The sequence below is a fragment of the Malus sylvestris genome, chromosome 12, assembly GCF_916048215.2.
Source record: "Malus sylvestris chromosome 12, drMalSylv7.2, whole genome shotgun sequence".
Taxonomy (NCBI): domain Eukaryota; kingdom Viridiplantae; phylum Streptophyta; class Magnoliopsida; order Rosales; family Rosaceae; genus Malus; species Malus sylvestris.
Window position 1 is genome coordinate 18,114,046 of NC_062271.1, and position 23,387 is coordinate 18,137,432.

Below are 23,387 nucleotides of genomic sequence, written 5' to 3' on the forward strand. Positions count from 1 at the left end.
GAACTTGGTGGAAGAGATACTAGACAAAGCCTTTCTTTTTGCACACGCGTCATAACCTTTTTATTATAGTTTTAGGTAGGGGTGGAAAAAATTCCCGAAAATCCCGAATCGAACCGAAAAAGCTTCTCGATATTTCGGGAATCCCATACCAAACCGAAAATATATAATATTAATTATTATATATATATTTATACATATATATATTATATTATTCTGCTAGTAGTTTATAATTCATGCTTTGCAACCTGGAATGCCCTATACCTTGCATATTTTTCATGTTCTATTTGATATTAATTTAGATTTTATTATTGCTGTTGCCATGGCTGATAATTTCAAAAGGCTTAATTTTTTTCTCTCTCAACAGATTGCAAAAAGGGTTTAATTAATTTGAATTTTGACTATAATAAAAACAGTCAGGCATGCCAGTGTTTGATTAAATGGTAGTGTGAATGAAATGACATTCATAGTTCATGAATGTGTTCTTGAATTATATATTTGAAGAACAATTCATAATTTCATAATTCAATTCGGGATTCCTGATTTGTCCCGAAATCCTGAAAATATTTTGGGATTCCCGAAAATTTGGTTTGGGATTGGTCTTCAAATTCCCATCCCGAAAAATTTCAGTTTGAGATTCGGGATACTAGTTTTGGTATGGTATCCCATACCGAACCACCTCTAGTTTTAGGTCGGAATTCTAATTTCTCTAGTTCGTCCTTTACTTGTTAATTGTATTAGGGTTTAATCAGGATAATGTTGATTAAGTACAAAATTAAACTCCATTAGAATGATTAATCTGGAAACAATGACTGCTGACGGCCAAAGCAGCGAAACGTGTCTGGATATGACGAGTTGAGTGCATCAACGGAGGGTGAGGTGGGTCTGAGTTGGATGGGGCATGTGTCACTCCGACAATGGTTCAAACTCCTAAGCTAGTGGTTGATTGGTCACCAATTATTTACATTATTATTGGGTAGCAAAATTCCGTCATCGTCAACCTTGAAGAAATTGTACTTACAAAAAAAATAAACACCAAGTTTAAAACACTCATTAACAATTTTCTAGTTATTGTTAGTGCAAATTATCGTTACTGAATCAATTTTCAACTTTATATGCACACCATACACTTGTATAACGAGGAAAAATCTTTACAACTTACTCTTTCATCAAGCTTATAATTTTTCAAGGGAGACATACATGAAATAACTCGCAAACATGTATCTGATTAGTTGGTTTGACAATAGTACGAAGTTGAAACATTGGGTTTACATCTCATCTCATATTATTCATTTTTATCGCTTCCTATGTATGTTTACTTAACTCTACATTGTTATAACATAAACGTGTGCATACAAATTAGAACTTAAAAGTAACAATTTTGTAAGTATTAAACGGTAATTTAGCTTGTACTTTAGAAGTTAATTGTTCATTAGCGACCTTACTGGAATTGTCTTTAAAGAATTCGAACCAAACAGAGATAAATGTAGGGTAGCCTAAAAACAAAGAAAGAAAAAAAAATTATGTGACCTAGAAGGCTTGGACGGCCAACCCCAATAAGTTTAATAATTCCATATTCCACTCCACTCTAATTCCACCCCCCATATTTCAAAAAATAAAAATAAAATAAAAAATAAAAAAAATTCCACCCCCCCCATATAAAACCCCTCCAAACTCTCCACTCTATTCCCATCACAAACACAAACAACTTCCAACATCAACACCTTAAAGTAAGCTCACTTCATTTTCATCTCTCTCTCTCTCTCTCTCTCTCTCTCTCTCTCTCTCTCTCTCTCTCTCTCGCCATGGGTAAAGACATTGAGATTGGAGGTGGGTACTCGGCCAAGGACTACCAGGACCCTCTGCCGGCGCTGCTGATTAATGCAGAGGAGCTAGGGAAGTGGTCATTCTACAGAGCCATCATAGCTGAGTTCATTGCCACCCTGTTGTTCTTGTACGTCACTGTGCTCACTGTGATTGGATACAAGAGTCAGACTGACGCTGCCCTAAACAGAGACCAATATGGTGGTGTTGGCATTCTTGGTATTGCTTGGGCCTTTGGTGGCATGATGTTTGTCCTTGTTTACTTCACTGCTGGCATCTGACACGTCCAGATCCCGATATTCCCCTAATACCAGGATAGACACGTGCTGGTCGACATCCGAGGGTGATGAAAGCCATTTATTGAGTGCAAATGATGAAAACAAGGGATAGATAAAACTTATAAATATAAAAGAATAAAGAATATGCATTTTGTTTGTACCATACTTGACCAATCTCGAAACTACCGAGCACTAGTCAACGTTATACCGTCAAGGACCCAGAAGAGTTTCCCTCCAACCAGGAGGCCAATCACAGCGCGACACGTGTCGACATCAGAAGCTAATCATAGCACGAAACCTGTGAACATCAGAAGCCAATCATAACACGACACGTGTCAATGTCAAAACAAAGCTAGAAACTCTCTTCTATAAAAGGAGATCATTCTCCCACAATATTTCCTAATGTCATTTGTACTAAATCATTTACTAGTACTCACTAAATGAAAGCTTGAACCTATGTACTTGTGTAAACCCTTCACAATTAATGAGAACTCCTCTACTCTATGGACTTAGCCAATCTGGGTGAAACCACGTACATCTTGTGTTTGCTTCCCTGTACCTATCCATTTACATACTTATCCACACTAGTGACCGGAGCAATCTAGCTAATGTCACAAACTTAACACTTTTTGTTGTACTAAAGTCCTCACTGATTTTGTGCATCAACATTTGGCGCCGTCTGTGGGAATGACACTTATTCCCACTTTCTTCAGCTTTGTCAAGCTGGTCTCCACCATTCGTACACTCTATTTTGACCAAGCATCCTTCTCCAACATGGGGAGCGAAGGAAGCAACATCACACAAAATGAACCCCCCATCGCACCTAGTGCGAAGCAATGAAAGAAGGAGCAAAAAAAGTTTGCTCTTCAGGCTAAAGTCGATGAGCTGGAGGCTCAGAACAACAAGATAGCAATGAAGAATGAGATCCTCCAAGAGCAGTATGAGAAGGTCTTCGAGATGCTCCACGAGGTTAGATATACTAAAACACACGAGCTCAATGATAGGAGCATATTTATGCAACTTAGTTAGCTTGTTTCTTGGCATTTACTTAGTTTAATTCTAGTTATTTTAGTACTTTAAGCTATTTTTGTGTGTTTGTAGGTTCAAATAACAAAGTTGGCAACAAAGTGCTATTTGGAGCATTTTTGGGCCAAGATTGGATAGTGCAAGCATGGAGACATGAGGATGGACATTTTTTAAGATTAGAAGGCTAGAAATCATCATGTGTGTGTGCAAGTGTGTTGACCTACAACTACAAACATCATAGCTGCCATGTGATGACAGAAAATGTGTTGATTGCTAGCTGAAATGATGAAGATGAACACGACACATGGAAGAAACAAGGACATCACACACACATGCAAAGAGGAACACAAGGCATGGGCAGCAGAAAATAAAGAATGAAAGAGTGGAAATGATAAGTACATGGACAACACACACATGGGAAAGAAATGCACGGCATGGGCAGAAAATGGGTTGATTTGTGGCTGAAATGATGAAGTGCATGTGTGTGTGTGAGTGTAACAGCTAGTACATGTGGAGATACAACATAAAGCAAGGCACATGGAAGAAAAGAGGGCATACACACACATGCAAAGTGCATGGACAGCTTGGAGGGCAGAGAGACACATGCAAAGTGTGGAGACATCATTCATACACACACATGCAAAGGAGACAATTCTGCCACAAGGAAATTGAGGTCTTTTCTCTTTTAACATTCAACCATCCCTTCTCCTTAAACATACACAAACCACACCATAACAAAACATGACATCTCACAAATCCATTCCCTTCCATCCCCTTGCCATGAGCTCCATCCACTACACCCACTATATCCACTCATTACCACAACACTCACCCACTACACCCATTACATCAACTCATTACCACAACATACACCACTACCACCTTAATTAGATGGTGGTCCTCTCCCTAGCCTATAAATACATCCACCCTTCACCATAACAAAGGGGGATCCATCCAAAGACACTACACCCACATCTCACAACTCTATACACTTACACTTTCATTCCTTGGCCGTGAGCACCATCCATTCATCCATTCATTTCCCATATATCTCAAAACACAACTCCATACACTCCCTTCCCTTGGCTGAGACATTCACCAATCCTAAATACATTCATAACCTTTCCATATATCCATACACATCATTAGACACTTGTGCTGCAACAAGGTGGTGAAAACAAAGGTCCTTGGCGTTTCAAGCTTAAAACTTTGGAGCGTTTTAGGTGTATTTTGTTCTTGCTTTCAATGTCTACTTTGTTATTTTCTGACTTTGTTGCAATTATGAGTAGCTAAACCCCTATTTAGTTAGGGGGAAGTTCGAAACCATGTTCATGCTTGCAATATGATTTGATTACTTTCAATTGTGATTCATAAGTTGTGAATTCAATTTACTTATCCATTTGAATTAAAATTGATTTATGTGTGTTGGTTGAGAGTGCACACTTAATTTTCATGCATAAATCTGATGCTAGGATATAAGGGAGTTTCACCTAATCGTTATGAACTTATATTCACAAGTAGTGAAGGTTGCTCATCACAACCGTGTTAAGTAAATTCTTGGCATAAGTTTCATGCAATTCATAGTTACAAGTGTTTCGTCAATGCTTATGATTTTCATAGAACTTAATGATTCTTGCTTGTATCTCTATTATGCAACTCATGTAGGGAACTTGTGGGGAATGCTTTAGGTTGTTGTATGCAATCATCCAATTCAATGAAATTAGGAAAATCTGAGGGTTAATTAGTGCAATTCACAGTTAATGTGGGGCGTTGAGAATTCGTAGTTTATTGAAAAGCAACTGGAAATCGTTTTGTTTGCAAGTGTGTCATGTGTGGAGAAGAACCTCCTAGCTAGCCTTCCATCCATTCAATTTACTCAAATTCATGCAGATTTCATTAGTTCTTTAATTTACTTGTTTTGTTTTCAAATTCTTCAAAACCAAAACCCCCTTTACCTTGTTAAGTCATATTAGTTAGAAACTGTTTTAGTTTGTGTTTTTAAGTGTTTCGAACCAAGTTAAAACCAAAATTCGTCCAAAAGTGTGTTTAGAGTCCAAAAGTGTGTTTAGAGTCTTTTAAGTTTATTTTGAGTTCTTTGAGTCTAGTTTAGTGTTTTTAACTTTGTTTATATGTTTTTAAGTCAGTTTAGAGGTTATTAGCAAGTCCTCCTAATCCCCGTTCCAGAATGATCCCTACTTACATTCTTTACTACAATTGATACAAGAGGGTTTAATTTGTGTGTTAAGTATTTTCGCATCACTCATCACCCCTGTGGAAGTCAACCATCAACTGGGTGCCCCCGAACACGGAAGGTCATTTGCCCTCAACATGGGTATCCCTGTTGAAGAGCGAGCTACTCATCCAAATGGCAACCAACATGAGACTTCTCTCAACCCAGCTGCTTCGACCTAAAGCATAAGGAGTGAAGGAAGGCACCTCCTTACAGAAGGAGTGGAAGGATCAAAAGTCGTCTTTCGCGATTGTCGAGACTTCCTAAAGCAACGTCGAGACAATCTTATCCATGTAAGCTCGAAGATCTATGACCTAAAGGTCTCTGAAATGCTCGGTCCCCTCCCATGTCCTAGGCCAGCTACCAATTTAGGGAAAGAGAAACAAGTCCTAGAGGAACACGAAGGTATAGGGGACTCATAGATGTTTCGACAGACATACCTTGAAAGTCAGTACGGTGAGTTCAAGGAAAAATCACATGCTTTTGATTAAACCTTCCTACTTCCAAGAGGAGATGAAGATTTATGAAAGAAAGATCCAGTGGTACATGACTCAACTCAGGACCCTCTTATCCTACAACTCCTTAAGGAAGTAAACAAGTTGAAGGTCGAATGACAAGCTGAGATATCTGATTGGAACCAACCTAGGCCTAGCCCTCTTACAAGGAGGATCCTCGACACCCCTCTCCAAGCAAAGATAAAGCAGAAGCTTGGCTTGCAACTCTATATTGGAAATAAGGACCCGATTGAACACCTTAACCTCTTTGAGTCCACCATGGCATACCGGATGCACACCGACGAAGAACGATGTCTTTTTTTCCCTTCCACCCTCTCTGGCGAAGCTCTAAACTGGTATTGCCGTCTTCCACCTGAGACAGTAGACTCATTTGAGGAACTGAGGAAACTGTTTGTCTCTCAACACATCTTTCAGACCGATCGCTTACATTATGCGGATGAATTGTACACTATTTGCCAGAAGCCGGACGAGTCACTACGAGAATATGTTGGTTGCTTCAGCTATGAGTATTCTCGTTGCGTTGAGGCAGATGATAAGATCGCCCTCAAGGCCTTCCCGGCAGGCCTACGTGATTATTTCTTCAAATACATGATCAATGCCAACACTTGGAAGACTTACTTTGAGGTGATGACACATGCTTACAATCATGCCTCCGCCGAGGCAAGGACATATCAAGCGAAACCCCCCACAGCCACCCTTTATCAGCAAGTAGGGAGTGAAAGCTAGATCTAACCAAATGAGAAGACCTCGACTTTCCAAACGGTAGCAGTGCCTCCCCCTACCTTAGTTAATACTTCACCAAGTAAACAGACATATCAATCTCAGGGAAAAAGGAAAGATTTCCATCCTCACCAGTCTCATTTTAGTAAAAGGAGTAAGTGACACTATCGCGATAACCAAGGGTATCGCCACTATAATGCCTACCCCTAAGCAGTCAACACAGTGGGCCAAGCACGTGTCAGGACAGACCCTACCCTGAGGTATGAGACATACACACCTTTGAACGCCATATGCGTGGCCATTTACCTCAGCATAATACACCTAATATCGAAGCCAATGCTGAGGCAGTCGGGTTACAAGCCCACGAAGAACACGGGCACATTTTGCTGCTACCACGAGCATAACGGCCATGACGGCGAGAAGTGTATCACCCTTCGTGATCATATTGAAGCTTTAGCGCGTGATGGAAAAATTGATCGATTCTTCCTTTACTTTTCAAGGGATAACCGTAACTAACGCAAAGTGAATGTGATATATTCCATAAGCGGCGGCACACCCATATCTGAATCTTCCAATGGGGCCATGAAAAACAACGAACGAGCTTTAAGGCCTGGCCACCAAGTGTTTCACGCGGAAGACATCAGGGGAGGCAAGTATCAAAAGCCTAACTAGGATCCAATATGTTTCTACCCTGAGGTAGAAAGAGGTATCATCTACCCTCATAATGACCCATTGCTCGTGGAGGCTTACATAGGCAACTTTGAAGTAAGACGAATCCAGGTTGACATGGGGGCTTCGGTCAATATCTTGTTTGCTGAAACTTTCAGGGCACTTAATGTAGCTGAACACTTGCTTGATCGTTCGATTTTGAGGGCACTTAATGTAGTTGAACACTTGCTCGATCGCTCGATTTCTCCTCTGATAAGCTTCTCTAGTGATATCGTGTAACCTATAAGGAGCATACACTTACCTTTCACCATTTGTACAGGCTCTTACACAACTGCCATTACCACTAACTTTCTGGTAGTTGATTGCCCAACGGTATACAATGTCATCTTTGGACGCACATACATCAATGATCTCAAGGTCATGGTATCCACACATATGTTGTTGATGAAATTTCCAACCCCCTATGGCAATGGTGACATCAGAGGAGATCAACTTAGTGCACAGTCATGTTACAACACTTTGGTCAAGCAACAACACCTGCTTGTGCCCAAGGAAACCTTTTCTATACATGACCAAGTCATAAAGACCAGCTCGGACGAAGATAACTTGGATCTTCACGGTGGCAACTGTCAACCTAACGATCATCGAGATGACTCTTTCACCCAGCAAGCACAACCCGATGAAGAGTTGGAAAAGGTTTCGATATCAAAAGATTATCCAGATCTCATGGTGAAGACTGACACCACCTTGTCACCACCCATTCAGTTGGCATTGATCATACGAGGACATGCCAGGCATCTCTCCCGATATCATATGTCATCACTTGAGTATTGACCCCAAGACCAAGCCGGTGAGACAGAAGCGAAGATCTTATGACATAGGCTTCGTCTGCGACGTCAATTACCCAACATGGGTAGCAAATGTTGTCATTGTTAAGAAAAATCCGACCAAAGAAAGTCTCTTACTCCAAAAGGTCTTGTGGAGAATGTGTGTCGAATACACCGACCTAAACAAAGGATGCCCGAAGAATAGCTTTCCCCTTCTTCTCATTGATAGACTTATAGACTCTATGGCAGGGTGTGAACTCCTGAGCTTCATGGATGCTTACTCAGGATACAACCAAATCCTCATGAACCCTCTGGACCAAGAACACACATCATTCACTACTGACAGGGGACTATATTGCTATAAAGTCATGCCCTTCGCCCTAAAGAATGCAGGAACGACTTATCAGAGACTAGTCAATTTAATGTTCGCCAAACGGATTGGGAAGAGCATGGAAGTTTATGTTGATGATATGCTAGTCAAGAGCAAACATGCTGACCAAAACATCGCTAACCTATCTGAAAATTTCACCATTCGGAAGAGGTATCGAATGAGGTTGAACCCCAACAAATGTGCCTTCGGCGTAGGCTTTGGCAAATTCTTAGGTTTCATGATAAGCCAACGAGGCATTGAGGCTAATCCCGAGAAGATCAAAGCAATCCTCGATATGAAGGAACGGGTAACTTCAAAAGACATCCAGAGTCTTACTAGCAAGGTGGCAATCTTAACTAGGTTCATCTTTAAGGCCACAGACAGATATAGCATTGGGTGAGTTTGACATCTCCTACCAACCAAAGCCAGCTGAGAAGGGCCAAGCAGTGGCATACTTCATCACAGACTTCACATATCCTGTTGACATTGTTTCTATGCCTAAATATGTGGTTTCATTACCCTCGGAAGCTTAGAAAATAGAACCAACAACCCCAGCATGAAGTCTATATGTTGATGGCTCGTCCAACCAACAGGTTTGTGAATCAGGACTAGTCCTTACGACCCCTGACAAAGTGACGATGGAGTATGCTTTTCGTTTCAAATTCAAGGCATCAAACAATAAGGCTGAATATGAAGCCCTCATAGCAGGTTTATGTTTGGCCAAACACCTTAGGGTTAAACGAATTGATATCTTTAGTGACTCCCAATTGGTGGTTAACCAGGTCACTAACAACTTTGACGTTAAGGATAGCTCCATGGCAGCATATCTGGCATAAACATAATTGTTGCTCAAGCACTTCCACTACCAGATCACCCAAATTCCTCGAGCAGCAAACCATCATGCAGATGCTTTGGCTTGTTTCGCCTCAGCGGTAGAAGACAAGATTGGGAGAAAAATTCAGGTCGAATTGTTGGCAGCACCAATCACTATGGCTGCAGAATTGTGCAACTTATAACAGGGGGATCGTTGGATTACCCCTATTTATAGATTCCTTGCTCATGGTACCCTTCCAAATAACAAAGTCCAAGCTAAGCAGATTCGATACAAGGTTACCCGTTACTTGATCATTAATGACCAACTCTACAAGCGGGGTTTTAACCTACCATACTTAAGATGCCTTACACCCGCAGAGGTGGAAATTGTCCTTTGGGAAATACATGAAGAAGTCTGTGGAGATCATGCTGGATTTCAATCCCTAGCACACAAGGCTTTTCGCCAAGGATATTACTGGCCAACACTTCACTAAGATGCCATCAGAATATCTCGTTCATGTGATAAGTGTCAACGCTACGCAACTATTCCTCACTCCCCTCCCGAGCCGCTCACTTCTATGATCAGCCCTTGGCCCTTCACCTAATGGGGACTTGATTTGATCGGCCCAATGCCTGCAGGGAAGGGTAAGGTCGGCTATGCAATCGTTGCAGTTGACTACTTCATAAAGTGGGCTGAAGTAGAACCCTTGGCAACCATTACTGAGGCAAAAATAGAAGACTTCGTATGGAAGAACATCCTTTGTAGATTCGGCATTCCCAATGCGATAGTCATTGACAACGGGCGATAGTTCGACAATAATAAGTTCATGATGTTCTGCTCTAAGTTCAACATCAACTTATGTTTTGCCTCCCCAGCTCATCCCCAGTCTAATGGACAAGTCGAAGCCATCAACAAAATAATCAAGCAAACTTTGAAAACCAACTTGGACAAGGCTAAAGGTTGTTGGCCAGAATTTGTACCCCAAGTTCTTTGGTCATACCGCACTTCGTATCAGACATCAACAGTGAAGGATTATTTTGTGAAAACATGTTCATTTGAATAACATCTATAGCATGCATTTAACAATTAAAAGGCGGAATCATGCTTGCATGCATTCAAAAACAAAACATTACCCATGAAATTCAAAGCCTAGTAGATTGGTGAACCAAGACTCAACTCAAATCAAAGTGAGTTGAGAAATTTATACCTTTGTAGATTCCTCTTTGCATAAGCAAAGGCTAATCACCCAAAGATAGGGCCTTCATTCCTTGCTTCTTAGATCCATGGATTTGGATGGAAGAATATGGTTCTCCAAGTTCCCAAAATTGAGAACCTCTAAGTGTCTACACTAAGGTTAGATTGGAGAAGAAATGAGTGACCTTGGAGGAGTGGGATTGCTAGCTAATCCCTCCAAGGGGGCCGGCCTCTTTAGAGAGAAATGAGAGCTTAGTGTTCTCTCCAATTTCCTAAAAGAAACCCTTAATGAATTTTAGGCTATAAAGTTCTTTATATAGTCACTTCTTTAAATGACTTAAGAACCAAAAACCCTAATTCAACACACATGGCTGGCCACATAAGGGATTTGGGCTTTTGGGCCTTTGTGAATCTTTATTCATTAAATTGTCATACAACTTAAGTCAATGGGCTTGACGTTCGAAGCCCATTGGGCCTTAAGGTCCGAAACTATCCCGAGGTCTTTAACGAACTTATTCGTTTGATTAATTAACATATTAATTAATCCTTGCCATAAATAATTAAACCATTTAATTATTCTTACTCATCTCCATTGTTTCTTCAATCTCCACCTTACACGGTGTACTATCCATTAGGTTCCTTTTAGCGAGGCAGTGGGTGATTAAAACTCTTTCAAATCGATTGTGAATTGAAACTTACTTTCAATTCTCCCTTTAGTGTTTATACACGTTTAGGGCTTCCACAAACCAAGAGTGACACCTAGTAGCATATCATGGTTACCCAAGCTAATCAGAAGAGGTAGAGAACCTATTCAGTTCAGGATTACAAATGCAATACGGTCTTTCTCTAATATAATACTCTTGACCACATTGTTTGGTTTGATAGTTTATTCATGTCTAATATCCAATGTGATTCGTGTGCTTATATGATTACCTTGAATGTGATTTGGAACGAATTTCCTAAATCTCATTCATACTCTGGCCAGAGATTCTAAATCATATCATAGAGTATTCTCCCCCAAACGGTTTGAAGGTTAGAGATCCCTTGTTGCGCATTCACTTGCCTCCATAGCTAAGTGGCTTAACCCCAACGATGCCGTGGACACCCGCGGATGGGGTGACTTTGACATAATCAAAGATCAAGGACTTAACCACAAGACAACTGTGATGCCTCAGGTCAAAAGACTACTTTGCATTATCCCAACCATGAGTTTTCATGTGACATGAATATGAGAACTCTTCGTTGATCGTGTTCAGTGAACTCATTCTCTATTGAGCACCTACGTACTTGTCTTGATGTCACACACACCAATGACTCGAGACTAGTCACTCTCACTGAGAGAATACATAACACGTACTAATCTTAACGGACTGTCAATGCCCAATTGGCAATCCTATGATCAGGAACGTTTAGGATGTGTCTACGAAAGAATGGTCTCATGAATCTAACTTCTTTAGATCGCATTCTCCCAATCACATATTCATTGGACTTATCGTTTAAGCATATAACATTTATATGAGACGGCTCAAACAATAATCTTTGCCTTTGATATTAAACTAGATTAGTTTAACATGTGAAATGTCCGTAAAGTATCATCATATGATTGGTTTTAGGGCACATTTCCAACAAACAGGAAAAACCCCATTCTCACTTGTTTTTGGTACAGAGGCAGTTATCCCAGTTGAGCTTGAGCAAGCAACGTTCCGAGTCCAGAACTATGTGTAAGGCGAAAATGACAAACAACTTACCCTCAACTTAGATCTAGTCGAGGAACACAAAAACCAGGCTCACTTGAGGAATGTCGCCTACAAGCAGCGCATCTCTAACTACTATGACTCAAAGGTCAAACCTCGTTCTTTCAAAGTGGGGGACTGGGTATTGAAGAAAAGATTACTCTACGATAGAGTCCCGAGTGAAGGAACACTTAGTCCAAACTGGGATGGACCGTTTGAAGTTGTTGGCATCAGTCACCCTGGCTCATACAAGCTTAGAAGCTTCGATGGCATGACCCTTGGCCATCAGTGGAACGCTGATCACTTGAAGTACTATTACAAGTAAACTTACATTGTACAAGTGTTAAGCTTCAAGCGTTCGACATCCTATGTAACGAAGACTATTTGGCATGAATTCAATAAAGAGGTGATTTAGACAACTTGATCCTAATCCTCTTACATTCCTAGCAATGAAACACTCGAGTTCAAAACTTCAACATGAATGCTTCCAACATGAAACAAAGTCTAAGTATATGTCAACAAGACTATACAAATAAACGAAGAGCTTCACAGTATATTCGTTCAATCATACATTCCAACACATTCATACATAAGCCAACTGTGTTTCGAAAGGACATACTTTGTGTCATTCGACCCTTGCTACAATGTGCCTTGACACCTTACCTTTATTCTCACCGACCAGGTGATGAAATGTGAAGAAGGAACTCATCTTCATGCCACCAACCAGGTGATGAAATGTACAACCCGTACTCTTCTTCATGCCACCAACTAGGTGATGAAATGTACAACGTACTCTAATATCATTTGGCAACTTGCCATTCATGCCATCAACCAGGTGAAGAAGGAACTCATCCTCGTGTCACCAACCAGGTGAAGAAATGTGATAAAAGGTGATGAAGGAACTCACTTTCGTACCACCAACCAAGTGATGAAAGCAACTCACCATTCATCCCACTTACCAGAAGATGAGTGGTACAACTTGTACATGTGAACTCCTAGCATTCACAAATAATAAAAAATCCTCAAGCTTGACAACTCAACTAGGGGGACACTTATGCCAAACAAGAGTTATAATCACCAACAAAGTCTTATTGCAAGCCAACAACAACTTCAGTGCATGGCATATAAAGATCAAGCCATTCAGCCCTCTTGCATCTGCTTCAGACATTTCTCTTCTGTAACAATGCAAACACTACAACTCGTAGAAAGCTTCACACACTCTTGATCAAGATAGTGTGAAGCAAAACCAATTTATGGTGCCAACAAGAGCTTCATCAATGGAGGGCAACCACAATTCTCAAAAGCTTCACACACTCTTGATCATGACAGTGTGAAGCAAAAACAATTTATGGTGCCAACAAGAGCTTCATCAAAGGAGTTCAACCACAATTCTCAAAAGCTTTACACACTCTTGATGAAGACAGTATGAAACAAAACCAATTTATGGTGCCAAAAAGAGCTTCATCAATGGAGGGCAACCACAATTCTCAAAAGATTCACACACTCTTGATCAAGACAATGTGAAGCAAAACCAATTTATGGTGCCAATAAGAGCTTCATCAATGGAGGGCAACCACAATTCTCAAAAGCTTCATACACTCTTAATCAAGACAGTTTGAAGCAAAAACAATTTATGGTGCCAACAAGAGCTTCATCAAATGAGTTCAACCACAATTCTCAAAAGCTTCACACACTCTTAATCAAGACAGTGTAAAGCAAAACCAATTTATGGTACCAACAAGAGCTTCATCAATGGAGAGTAACCACAATTCTCAAAAGCTTCACACATTCTTGATCAAGACAGTGTGAAGCAAAACCAATTTATGGTGCCAACAAGAGCTTCATCAATGATGGGCAACCACAATTCTCAAAAGCGTCACACACTCTTGATCAAGACAGTGTGAAGCAAAACCAATTTATGGTGCCAATAAGAGCTTCATCAAAGGACTTCAACCATAATCCTTAAAAGCTTCACACACTCTTGATCAAGACAGTGTGAAGTAAAACCAATTTATGGTGCCAACAAAAGCTTCATCAATGAAGGGCAACTATAACTCGTAGAAAAAAAGCTTCACACACTCTTGATCAGGACTGTTCAAAGCAAATTCAATTTATATGGTTCATCCAAACCTTCGACTACTATAAGGTGTGGCTTGCATCATAATCTCTTGCTCAACAGTGTAGAAGCAAAATTTGTATATGTTGTCTCTCCCACATTTTCAAATTTCTAGTTCCCCCCCCCCAAAAAAAAAGGAAATTGGGAAATTCAACAAATTTCTAGTTTTCCAAAAAAAAAAAAAAAGGGAAATTCAACAAAGCTTCATCAATGGAGGACAACTACAAATTCTCAAAAGCTTCACACTATGTAGGTGAAGCTTTTGTAGATGAAGCTTTTGTGGTGGGTGAAACTTTTGTTGGTGAAGCTTTTATGGGTGAAGCTTTTGTGGTGGGTGAAATTTTTGTTGGTGAAACTTTTATGGGTGAAGCTTTTGTGGGTGAAGCTTCACCTACAAAAGCTTCACCCACCATAAAAGCTTCACCCATAAAAGCTTCACCAACAAAAGTTTCACCCACCACAAAAGCTTCATCTACAAAAGCTTCACCTACAAAGCTTCAACACAAAAGCTTCACCTACAAAAGCTTCACACTATCTTGATCAAGATAGTGTGAAGCAAAATCAATTCATGGTACCCAACAAAGTTTCAACCTCAAAGCTTCACCTACAAAGTTTCAACACCAAAGACTTACCTACAAAGCTTAAAAAAAAAAATATTTTTTTTTTTTCAGAAATTCGAAAATTCAAAAATTCGAAAATTCGAAAAAAAAAAATTCGAAAAATAAAAATTGCCTAGGCCTCATCCTTTTTGGGCCTAACAACTTTCATAACAAATATATATGAATGAGGAGTTTTAGGCTACCACTTAGAAAGGAAATGTCTCATTCGTCAACTCCCTCGACTGGAGACTTGGGGGACTCTTACCATGTGCTATTGCACCTTGATACTCGGAAGTCTCACAACCACTCAGTGACTTGGATTTTCAAGTCTCCAACTGAGAAGTTTTCCTCACTCGGGAAATTAAGGGAGCACTACCTCAACATACATGCTTCACTCTTAAAGTTTCAACATACAAGCTTCAACAAAAGAAAAAAATTCAAAGAACTTAGTGAAGAAGGCATTGGTGTATTTAACACAATACGTTGAAATGAAGCAAAGCTTGTTTATTGACATCTCTGATAAGTTACAAATATGTACATATACATGAATCAAACTAAACAAACAAGAGGGAGCATTCTCAAAGGTTGCTCAGGAGAAGTCTCAGCAGTCGGCAGAGCCCTAGAAAGAGGAGGCACCGAAGGGTGATTATTCGGAGCCTCAGGACTAGGCAGAACCCCAGAAGGAGGAGGCACCGAAGGTTGATCATTTGGAGCTTCATTACGCGATACAGCCCCAGAAGATGAAGGCAATAAATGCCTTTGGAACAAACCCACAAACCTCTAATGATCAAGTAAAATCTGACGATCAGATTCCTGCAGCTGGTCGAGCTTCATTTTCATGTTTATGGCATAGTTATGTGTGAGCCTGTGCAATTGTTTATTCTCATGCTTGAGTCATCAGATCTCCTCTTTGAGACTTATCACTTCAGCCGCCAATGATTCAACTTGGTGGGTTCGAGTAAATAGGCGTTGGGCCATATTAGACATAGAACCTGCACACTAAACACAGAGAGCCAGATAATCCTTAACAGCTAACTCATCAGACCGTTTGGAAAGTAGTCTGTTATCTTTGGGAGTGAGAAGGTTCCTAGCCACCACTGCAAAGGTCATATCATTCTTCATCACAGAGTCCTCAACGGTAAGAGGACCATTAGGGGATAAGAATGATGGGCGCCATATGTTGTCTTGAGAAGGCATACTGCCTCTTCACCAAAGTTCAAGTCAAAACGACAGTCGGATGGGCCAGACATTCTCAAAAATGATGAAGGAGAAATGAGATGCAATAAATCTCTGAAGTACAAAAATAAGGGGAATTTTTTTGCAAGCAATAACTCTCTGAACGTACTTCTTGCACACAATTGGTGCCCCTATAAAAGAAAGGGCAACAGGGCCATTGGTTCAAAAATAAAAGAGGCACCACTCTCCGGATTTCGAGAAGTAGAATTTCCTGAGTAAAATATGTTGACAATCCCCACACGCAACATCAGCTTCTCGGGTACCACAGATAACTTTGCCAAAGATCTCTGACAAAGTTTAGACACATAAATTTTGAAGGTCCAGGTACCTTACCATTACCCACAAGGGTAAAGGAACAGCAGCACTGCTTGATAATTGGAAAGTCTCTGTGTGTCTCAACCTCCGTGCTTCGTGGCAAGGCAGACTGGTAAAAATGCCCAACCATTACTTACATTTGAGAAAACACTCATAACAAGATTGCTTGCTCAAAAATCGAACAGGCACTGCTTTCCGAATCTCGAGAGCCAGACTCCAAACAGGATTACTTGCTTAAAAATAGAAGAGGCACCGCCTTCCAATCTTGAGAGCCAGACTCCCAACAGGATTACTTTATCAAAAATCGAAAAGGCACCGCTCTCCGAATCTCAAGAGCCAAACTCCCAACATGATTGCTTTCTCAAAAATCGAAGAGGCACCGTTCTCCGAATCTCGAGAGCCAGATCCCCAACAGGATTGCTTGTTCAAAAACTGAAGAGGCACGCTCTCCAAACTTCGAGAGCCAGATTTCCTTGGATAAAGCTTGTCTGCAATCTTCACACGCAACATCAGCTTTGTAGATACCACATACCACTTTTTCAAAGTGCTCTGACAAAGTTAAAACACGCGAAGCTTGCAGCTCTCACTACATTACTATGACCAAGAAGGGTACAGGAATATCATTACTACTTGTTGTTGAGGAAACTCCTATATATGTCTACCTCTACCCTCAACGGACATGCATACCTGCAAAAAAGCTCAACCATTCTTTATATCTAAGAGGGCACTCCCAACGAAGCCTTTTAAAATACTCAGCTTCCTTTCCCCCGATAATACCTCTGCAAACAAGCCACACCAAAGCAAGAGTATCTCATATCATCAGGGTTAAAAGCAAGAGTATCCCATATTATGTTTTTTCCCTGTCTTTTCCTTTGGCCTTGTTCTTACCTGCAAGACAATGAGAAAGAGAGCAATCAGTCAGCATTTGGAATCAAGCTTCCCGTCAGAAACTGACTACCTGGAACTCCTTGGCTGATTACATACCTGGCATTTCTCTCGAGTACTCATCTTCAACATCTTATGCTTCCAGAAAAGATACTACATCTGCCTGAGGAACAGATAGGGCAAGTGAGAAGGATACAAGGAAGCATGTGTAGACAAGCGCAACAGAACATGTGCCGATTCATCTATTACTTTGTCAACAACAAAAGTATCTCACATCATCAAGGACAAACGCACTCTTGATTTGATGGACTTGTTTTGACCCTTAAATTCTTGAGTCGGCCTTATACTCTGGAGGAAACCAGAAAACCTTACAGCCCAGTTCAAGAATAAGCTTATGGAAAGTTACTTCTTCAAAAGTAAAAGTATCTTATATCATCACTTCTCCATTTTCTTCTCTTTATCCTTTTTGCTGCCTGCAAGATAGGGAGAATGAGAACAATCAGCTGGAACTCGAAATCAAACTTCTGATCTGGGACTGATTGCTGGGAGCTCTAAGTGCTTACCTTGTTTGCCACCTCTTTCGGCAGATCTCCTAGCTTGGTGACTTGGGGGACTCCTACTACATTATTTGTATCGCACTTAACCTAGCCTGAAACTATAAGTAAGCTTCAAGTGAAATTGATACATTATCTTGTGCATCTCCACCGGTTAAAGATACCATCTCTAGATGGAGGAAAAGTAGTTCCAGAGAAGATGCCACATCTACCTGTGAGACAGATAAGGCAAGTGAAAACGATACCACACTTCGGTACTTAGAAGTTTCGTGATTACTCAACGACTTGGATCTTGTAAGTCCCTAACCGAGGAGCTTCCTTCACTCGGGAACTTAGGGGATCACTGTTTGTACCATACTTGACCAATTCTGAAACTACTAAGCACTAGTCAACGTTATACCGTCAAGGACCCACAAGAGTTTCCCTCCAACCAAGAGGCTAATCACATCGCAACACGTGTCGACATTAGAAGCCAATTAAAACATGACACGTGTCAATGTCAAAACAAAGCTAGAAACTCTCTTCTATAAAAGGAGATCATTCTCCCACAATATTTCCTAATGTCATTTGTACTAAATCATTCACTAGTACTCACTAAATGAGAGCTTGAACCTATGTACTTGTGTAAACCCTTCACAATTAATGAGAACTCCTCTACTCCGTGGACGTAGCCAATCTGGGTGAACCACGTACATCTTGTGTTTGCTTCCCTGTCCCTATCCATTTACATACTTATCCACACTAGTGACCAGAGCAATCTAGCGAAGGTCACAAACTTAACACTTTCTGTTGTACCAAAGACCTCACTGATTTTGTGCATTAACACATTTAAGGAACGTGTTCAGAGCATACAACTAACTAGAACACTAAAGGAAATAATATAAAATTGAATGAAATAAAGGATGGATCCTACACCGAGAGGGCTTGAAGATGCCGATGCGGAAATGCCTGAACACCGGGATTGTATGCCTTGATTCTAAGTCCTGAAGGGGGCACAAAACAAACATGAGTGGTCCAATTTGATATAATAATAATAATAATAATAATAATAATAATAATAATAATAATAATAAAATAGTTATCAACATACTAACCCCCAGGTTTTATGAAAACACATATATCATGGTAAACATAGGTTTTTCGAAACCTAGCATGCCGTGCAATGTCTCAAATCATAACTTATATATATATATATATATATATATATATATATATAATAATCACTAGTGAATTGTCCGATAACCTTCAGGCCCCATGCCGGCTCCCTGTCTTTATGCTAATAGCCAGAGGAAACACACTCCAGGCCCTATGCCAACACCAAATCGTCGCCCGAAACGAACCGGAATCTATCCTTACATCCCGTAGCGGAAAGGACCACTAGGTAAGTACAAAACCATTGAACATATATATATTGAAAAACAACTTCATAGTATAAAGTCATCCATCATCTATACTATAAAGAGGTGTTCGAAACATGTTCTAAATATCAAATCCTCATCCATCAGATATTCTATAAGAACACGGGTTATAGGAAAAATAGTAGTAATTTAATCTAGCCTCAATAAGCATGTTATCTTAAAGCGTTTCATAGAACATAATCATTAAATCATGCTTTTCATGTATGCATTTCTACTATCAAAACATGCATGTTTAGAAGTGTCCACTCATAGATACTTAGCCGCCGAAAAGCCACGTAAACTAGCGAAGACGGAAACGCCACAATAATTGCCCCTAAGCACATAAAGGGTCCAATTAATAAAAATCTATTATAACAATTGAATTTGGGAAAACGGACGTTGGAAACAAATTTAGGACGTCGAATTAACCGATTAAATTTCGTAGAAGTCAATAGAAGTCAACAAGGGAATATTCTGCCGGATTGGACTTGGGTCTTAAGGGTGTTGGGTTAAGCCTAGGGGTTTTGGGGTTTAGAGGGCACATGCCTAAGGCCCAATGGAACATGGCCCGAAGGCCTTGGGGTTTTTTTTAAAAATAAATTTAATAAACAAAAATAATTAAAAAGGTTGGGGTTGGGCTTAGGGCCCCCAACAGCAACAGCCCAAATGCCTTAAGCCTAAGGGTTTTTGGGTTCTTGAGAGGACGGGCCTATGACCCTAAATAAAACGGCCCAAAGGCCTTTTTATTAAACTAAATAAGATTAAAATAAATAAATAAATAAAAGAAATGGGTTTGGGTTGGGCTCGGCAGGAAAGGCCCAAAAGGCCTATGTTTGATGGGTCACCGGACCCAAGGAAGAAGGCCGGAATTTGGCCGGAAAGTTCCTTAACTTTAAATATTCATAACTTTGTCAAAACTCAATGAAATCTAGTGATTCAAAAACAAAAGTTGTAGTTCTCGAAGAGATGAAGAGAATGGTACCTTGCACGACGTCTAACTCGCAGTGGTTTGACAAGAAAATGCTTCAAAAGCCTCCGAGGTCGCCAGAAATTGAGAAAGATTCAAATGGATATAACTTCTTCAATACTCAACGAAATTGGGTGATTTAAAAAGGAAAGTTGTAGTACTCAGGGAGGCGAATAGATTGATACCTTGCATGTGGGCCAAATCTCTATGGTTTGGCTGGAAATTGGCTCGAAAGTGAGGGTTCCTCGCTGGAATCTGGGAAAGCCTTCCCGAAGAGTTTCTGCGATGACTCGACGTCCACCACACACAAACATGGTCAAAGAACGAACTACAAGGATGGAATAAAGAGTTTTTGGAGTGTTACCGAGGCTTACCAGCCATCGGCAATATGAGGGACTCGCCGGAGTTCTTCTGTGCTTCACAGACGAACTGAGAGAGGGAAAGAGAGATAGCTAACGCGGTAGTGATGGTGATGATGTCGTCGTTGATGAAGTGGGTGTGGACAGGTGTGTGTGGGTTGGTCCTCGGGGGAGAAAGGGTTGAGAGAGTTTTCGAGATGGAGAGATAAGGGAGAGTGAGGGGGAAGAAAGAACTGAGAGAGAGGGAGAGGGAACATGGGAGACAGGGGACAAATATCAGGGGTGGGCCCTTTGGGCACACCATTTAAGACCCAAAAACCATTTTTTATAAACTTTTTAAGGGATATATGAAATTACATTTTAATTCGGGGATGGGTTGTAACAGCATCTCTGGTGGATTTCATCTCAATCTTAAACAAATATTCTCTCTTTCTCTACCCCATTAATAATTTTCATGAATTAAGTAAAACTTATTTAATGAGTCATTTTTTGGTCTAACTAGAACATCACGTACATGTACTGCTAACGCGGTGTTGGAAATCCACTTAAAGTTGTCCCCATAATGTTATTATTAGATAGATTAGTAATACCATGCCACTTACACACAAAAATTTTAATTTTGAATTTCTAACGTTAGTCGCATGCTAACATAGTGCTACCAATCCACTTAAATGTAAGTTCTTGAGTTTAGTCTAAGTAGTAAGGAATGATATAGATAATGAACTATAATCAGGTTTTAAATAATTAAAGAGCACCAATCACACATTATTTGTTATAATTTAAATGAATTAGTAACACTAGATCCATTACTCGTAAAAACATCTCCCAAGTTATCATCCAACTTATGGTTTACTAAGATGTGCATTGTTATATGTAGGGGGCACATAAACCCTGCAATCACATTCGGGCTGTTTTTGGTAAGGAGAGTATCACTGGTGAGAGCCATATTGTACATGGCGACTCAGTCGTTTGGAGCCATATATGGTGTTGGGCTAGTGAAAGCTTTCCACAGTTCTTACTATACCAAGTATGGCGGTGGAGCCAATGAGCTTGCCGATGGCTACAACATAGGCACTGGATTGGGTACTGAGATTCTTGGCACCTTTGTTCTTGTCTACATTGTCTTCTCTGCCACTGATCCCAAGAGAAATGCAAGAGACTCCCATGTCCTAGTAAGTATAAATTAATTTTGCTGCTATTAATTTCTAACTACTGACTCTAATGATTTGTTTATGTTGATTAATTAAAGGTATTGGCACCCCTGCCAATTGGGTTTGCTGTGTTTATTGTTCACCTTGCCACAATCCCAATCCCTGGCACTGGCATCAACCCAGCTAGAAGTCTTGGAGCTGCAGTGATCTACAACAATGACAAGGCTTGGAATGACCAAGTATGCCTTTCACCTTACTCTCTTAGTTACTAACTTTTAATAAAAAATAAAATTTACGAACATTAAATCGACAATAAACCATGTATATAACTCAATTTAATACTCTTTATTGTCTTCTACTTTTTTATTTAATTTTATTTTTGATTAAAAGTTAATAACCCGTTCTAATTCTTCGTATTTTTTCTAATTATTTACTTATGTTTGTTGTTTAATTATTCAGTGGATCTTCTGGGTTGGACCATTTATTGGAGCTGCCATTGCTGCCTTATATCACCAATACATCTTGAGAGCAGGAGCTGTTAAAGCTCTGGGTTCTTTCAGGAGCTCCCCCAACATATGATTTTTAAGAGATTTATTGTGTTTTCTCAATGTTCTGAGAAACTTTGCATTTCTGGAAGCATGGAATTTGTATATTACTACTATTGTATAGGTGTTGAGGGTGTCAATATTGTGTTACCTTCTGTCTGTGTACAAAAGCACTTCTTTTAAATGTGCCTTAATGTTTGCATTCTGCTATTTTTTTCCCTTTTTCCTTTTATAACATGATTTGATCTATCTGTATGTGTCATCAATATGTTTAATTAGTGATGAATTTTCAGCAAATGCATTGTGTTACTGAGTTGGCACTTCCATAGGTAAACTTCAATAGTACAGCAAAGACGTCTACATGATAAACAAAAGCAGAACATCCAATCAATTCTTGACAATTACAAATATTCTAATTCAGATTTCACGTCATTCCAACTTCTCCTTAATTCCATTCCTCCTTAATTCAATTCATCTCATTTTAATTACAGATCAGTTAACTAGTCATGAGTGCAAAGTTATATTAGGGGCCTTCATAGTTCTTAGTGGGAATCTTCTTTCTAAAAAGTAACTATGATAATTGTTGGGTATCCCTCCACTTTGCAAATGGGTAATTGTGACAGCCCGTCCCGAAGATATGTATTATTTTATTATCAAGGACGTGAATTTACTATTTTACCCCCGGTTATGAGCGTTGTGGTGTGTTATGTATGTAAGTGTTGAAATGGATGGAAAGGAAAGAAAATAAAAAGAAGAAGGGAGGTCACATGTGTGTGTGCGTGCGTGGCTGGTAGAAGAAAAATAAGAAGAAGATATTGGGCAAAGCTGCCCAACCAGAGGAAGAGAGCAGGAGCTCAGGGAGAGAAAATAGAGAGAGCTGGCGAATTAGGAGAAGAGAGAAGGAGTGGATGGCCAACCAGAAAAGGGGAAGGAGGGAAAAGAGGGAGAAGGAAAATAAGGGGAACCCTCGGGTCTTTTTCTTGATCCGCGCGACTCGGTCGAGCTTCAAGGCCGAATTCACCTATTTCCCAGCCACTTTCTTATGAATTGTCTCGAACCATGACCT

General features: G+C 40.1%; 1 protein-coding gene across 1 annotated transcript; it reads left to right on the forward strand.

The window, feature by feature from the left end:
* The first annotated feature begins 1,738 nt into the window (after positions 1-1,738).
* On the forward strand, positions 1,739-22,355 carry LOC126594573 (probable aquaporin PIP2-5). The gene is made up of 5 exons (XM_050260934.1): positions 1,739-2,094; positions 20,773-20,782; positions 21,503-21,797; positions 21,875-22,015; positions 22,236-22,355. The coding sequence occupies exons 1-5, from the start codon at positions 1,803-1,805 to the stop codon at positions 22,353-22,355; spliced, it is 858 nt and encodes a 285-aa protein (XP_050116891.1). The 5' UTR covers positions 1,739-1,802.
* The last annotated feature ends 1,032 nt before the right edge of the window (positions 22,356-23,387 follow it).

Excerpts from the sequence above, each read along its gene's own strand:
- LOC126594573 (XM_050260934.1), top strand. The coding sequence starts at position 1,803 with ATGGGTAAAGACATTGAGATTGGAGGTGGGTACTCGGCCAAGGACTAC. Across the intron at positions 21,798-21,874 it reads CAAGAGACTCCCATGTCCTA|GTATTGGCACCCCTGCCAAT; the intron begins GTAAGTATAAAT and ends GATTAATTAAAG. Across the intron at positions 22,016-22,235 it reads ACAAGGCTTGGAATGACCAA|TGGATCTTCTGGGTTGGACC; the intron begins GTATGCCTTTCA and ends TTAATTATTCAG.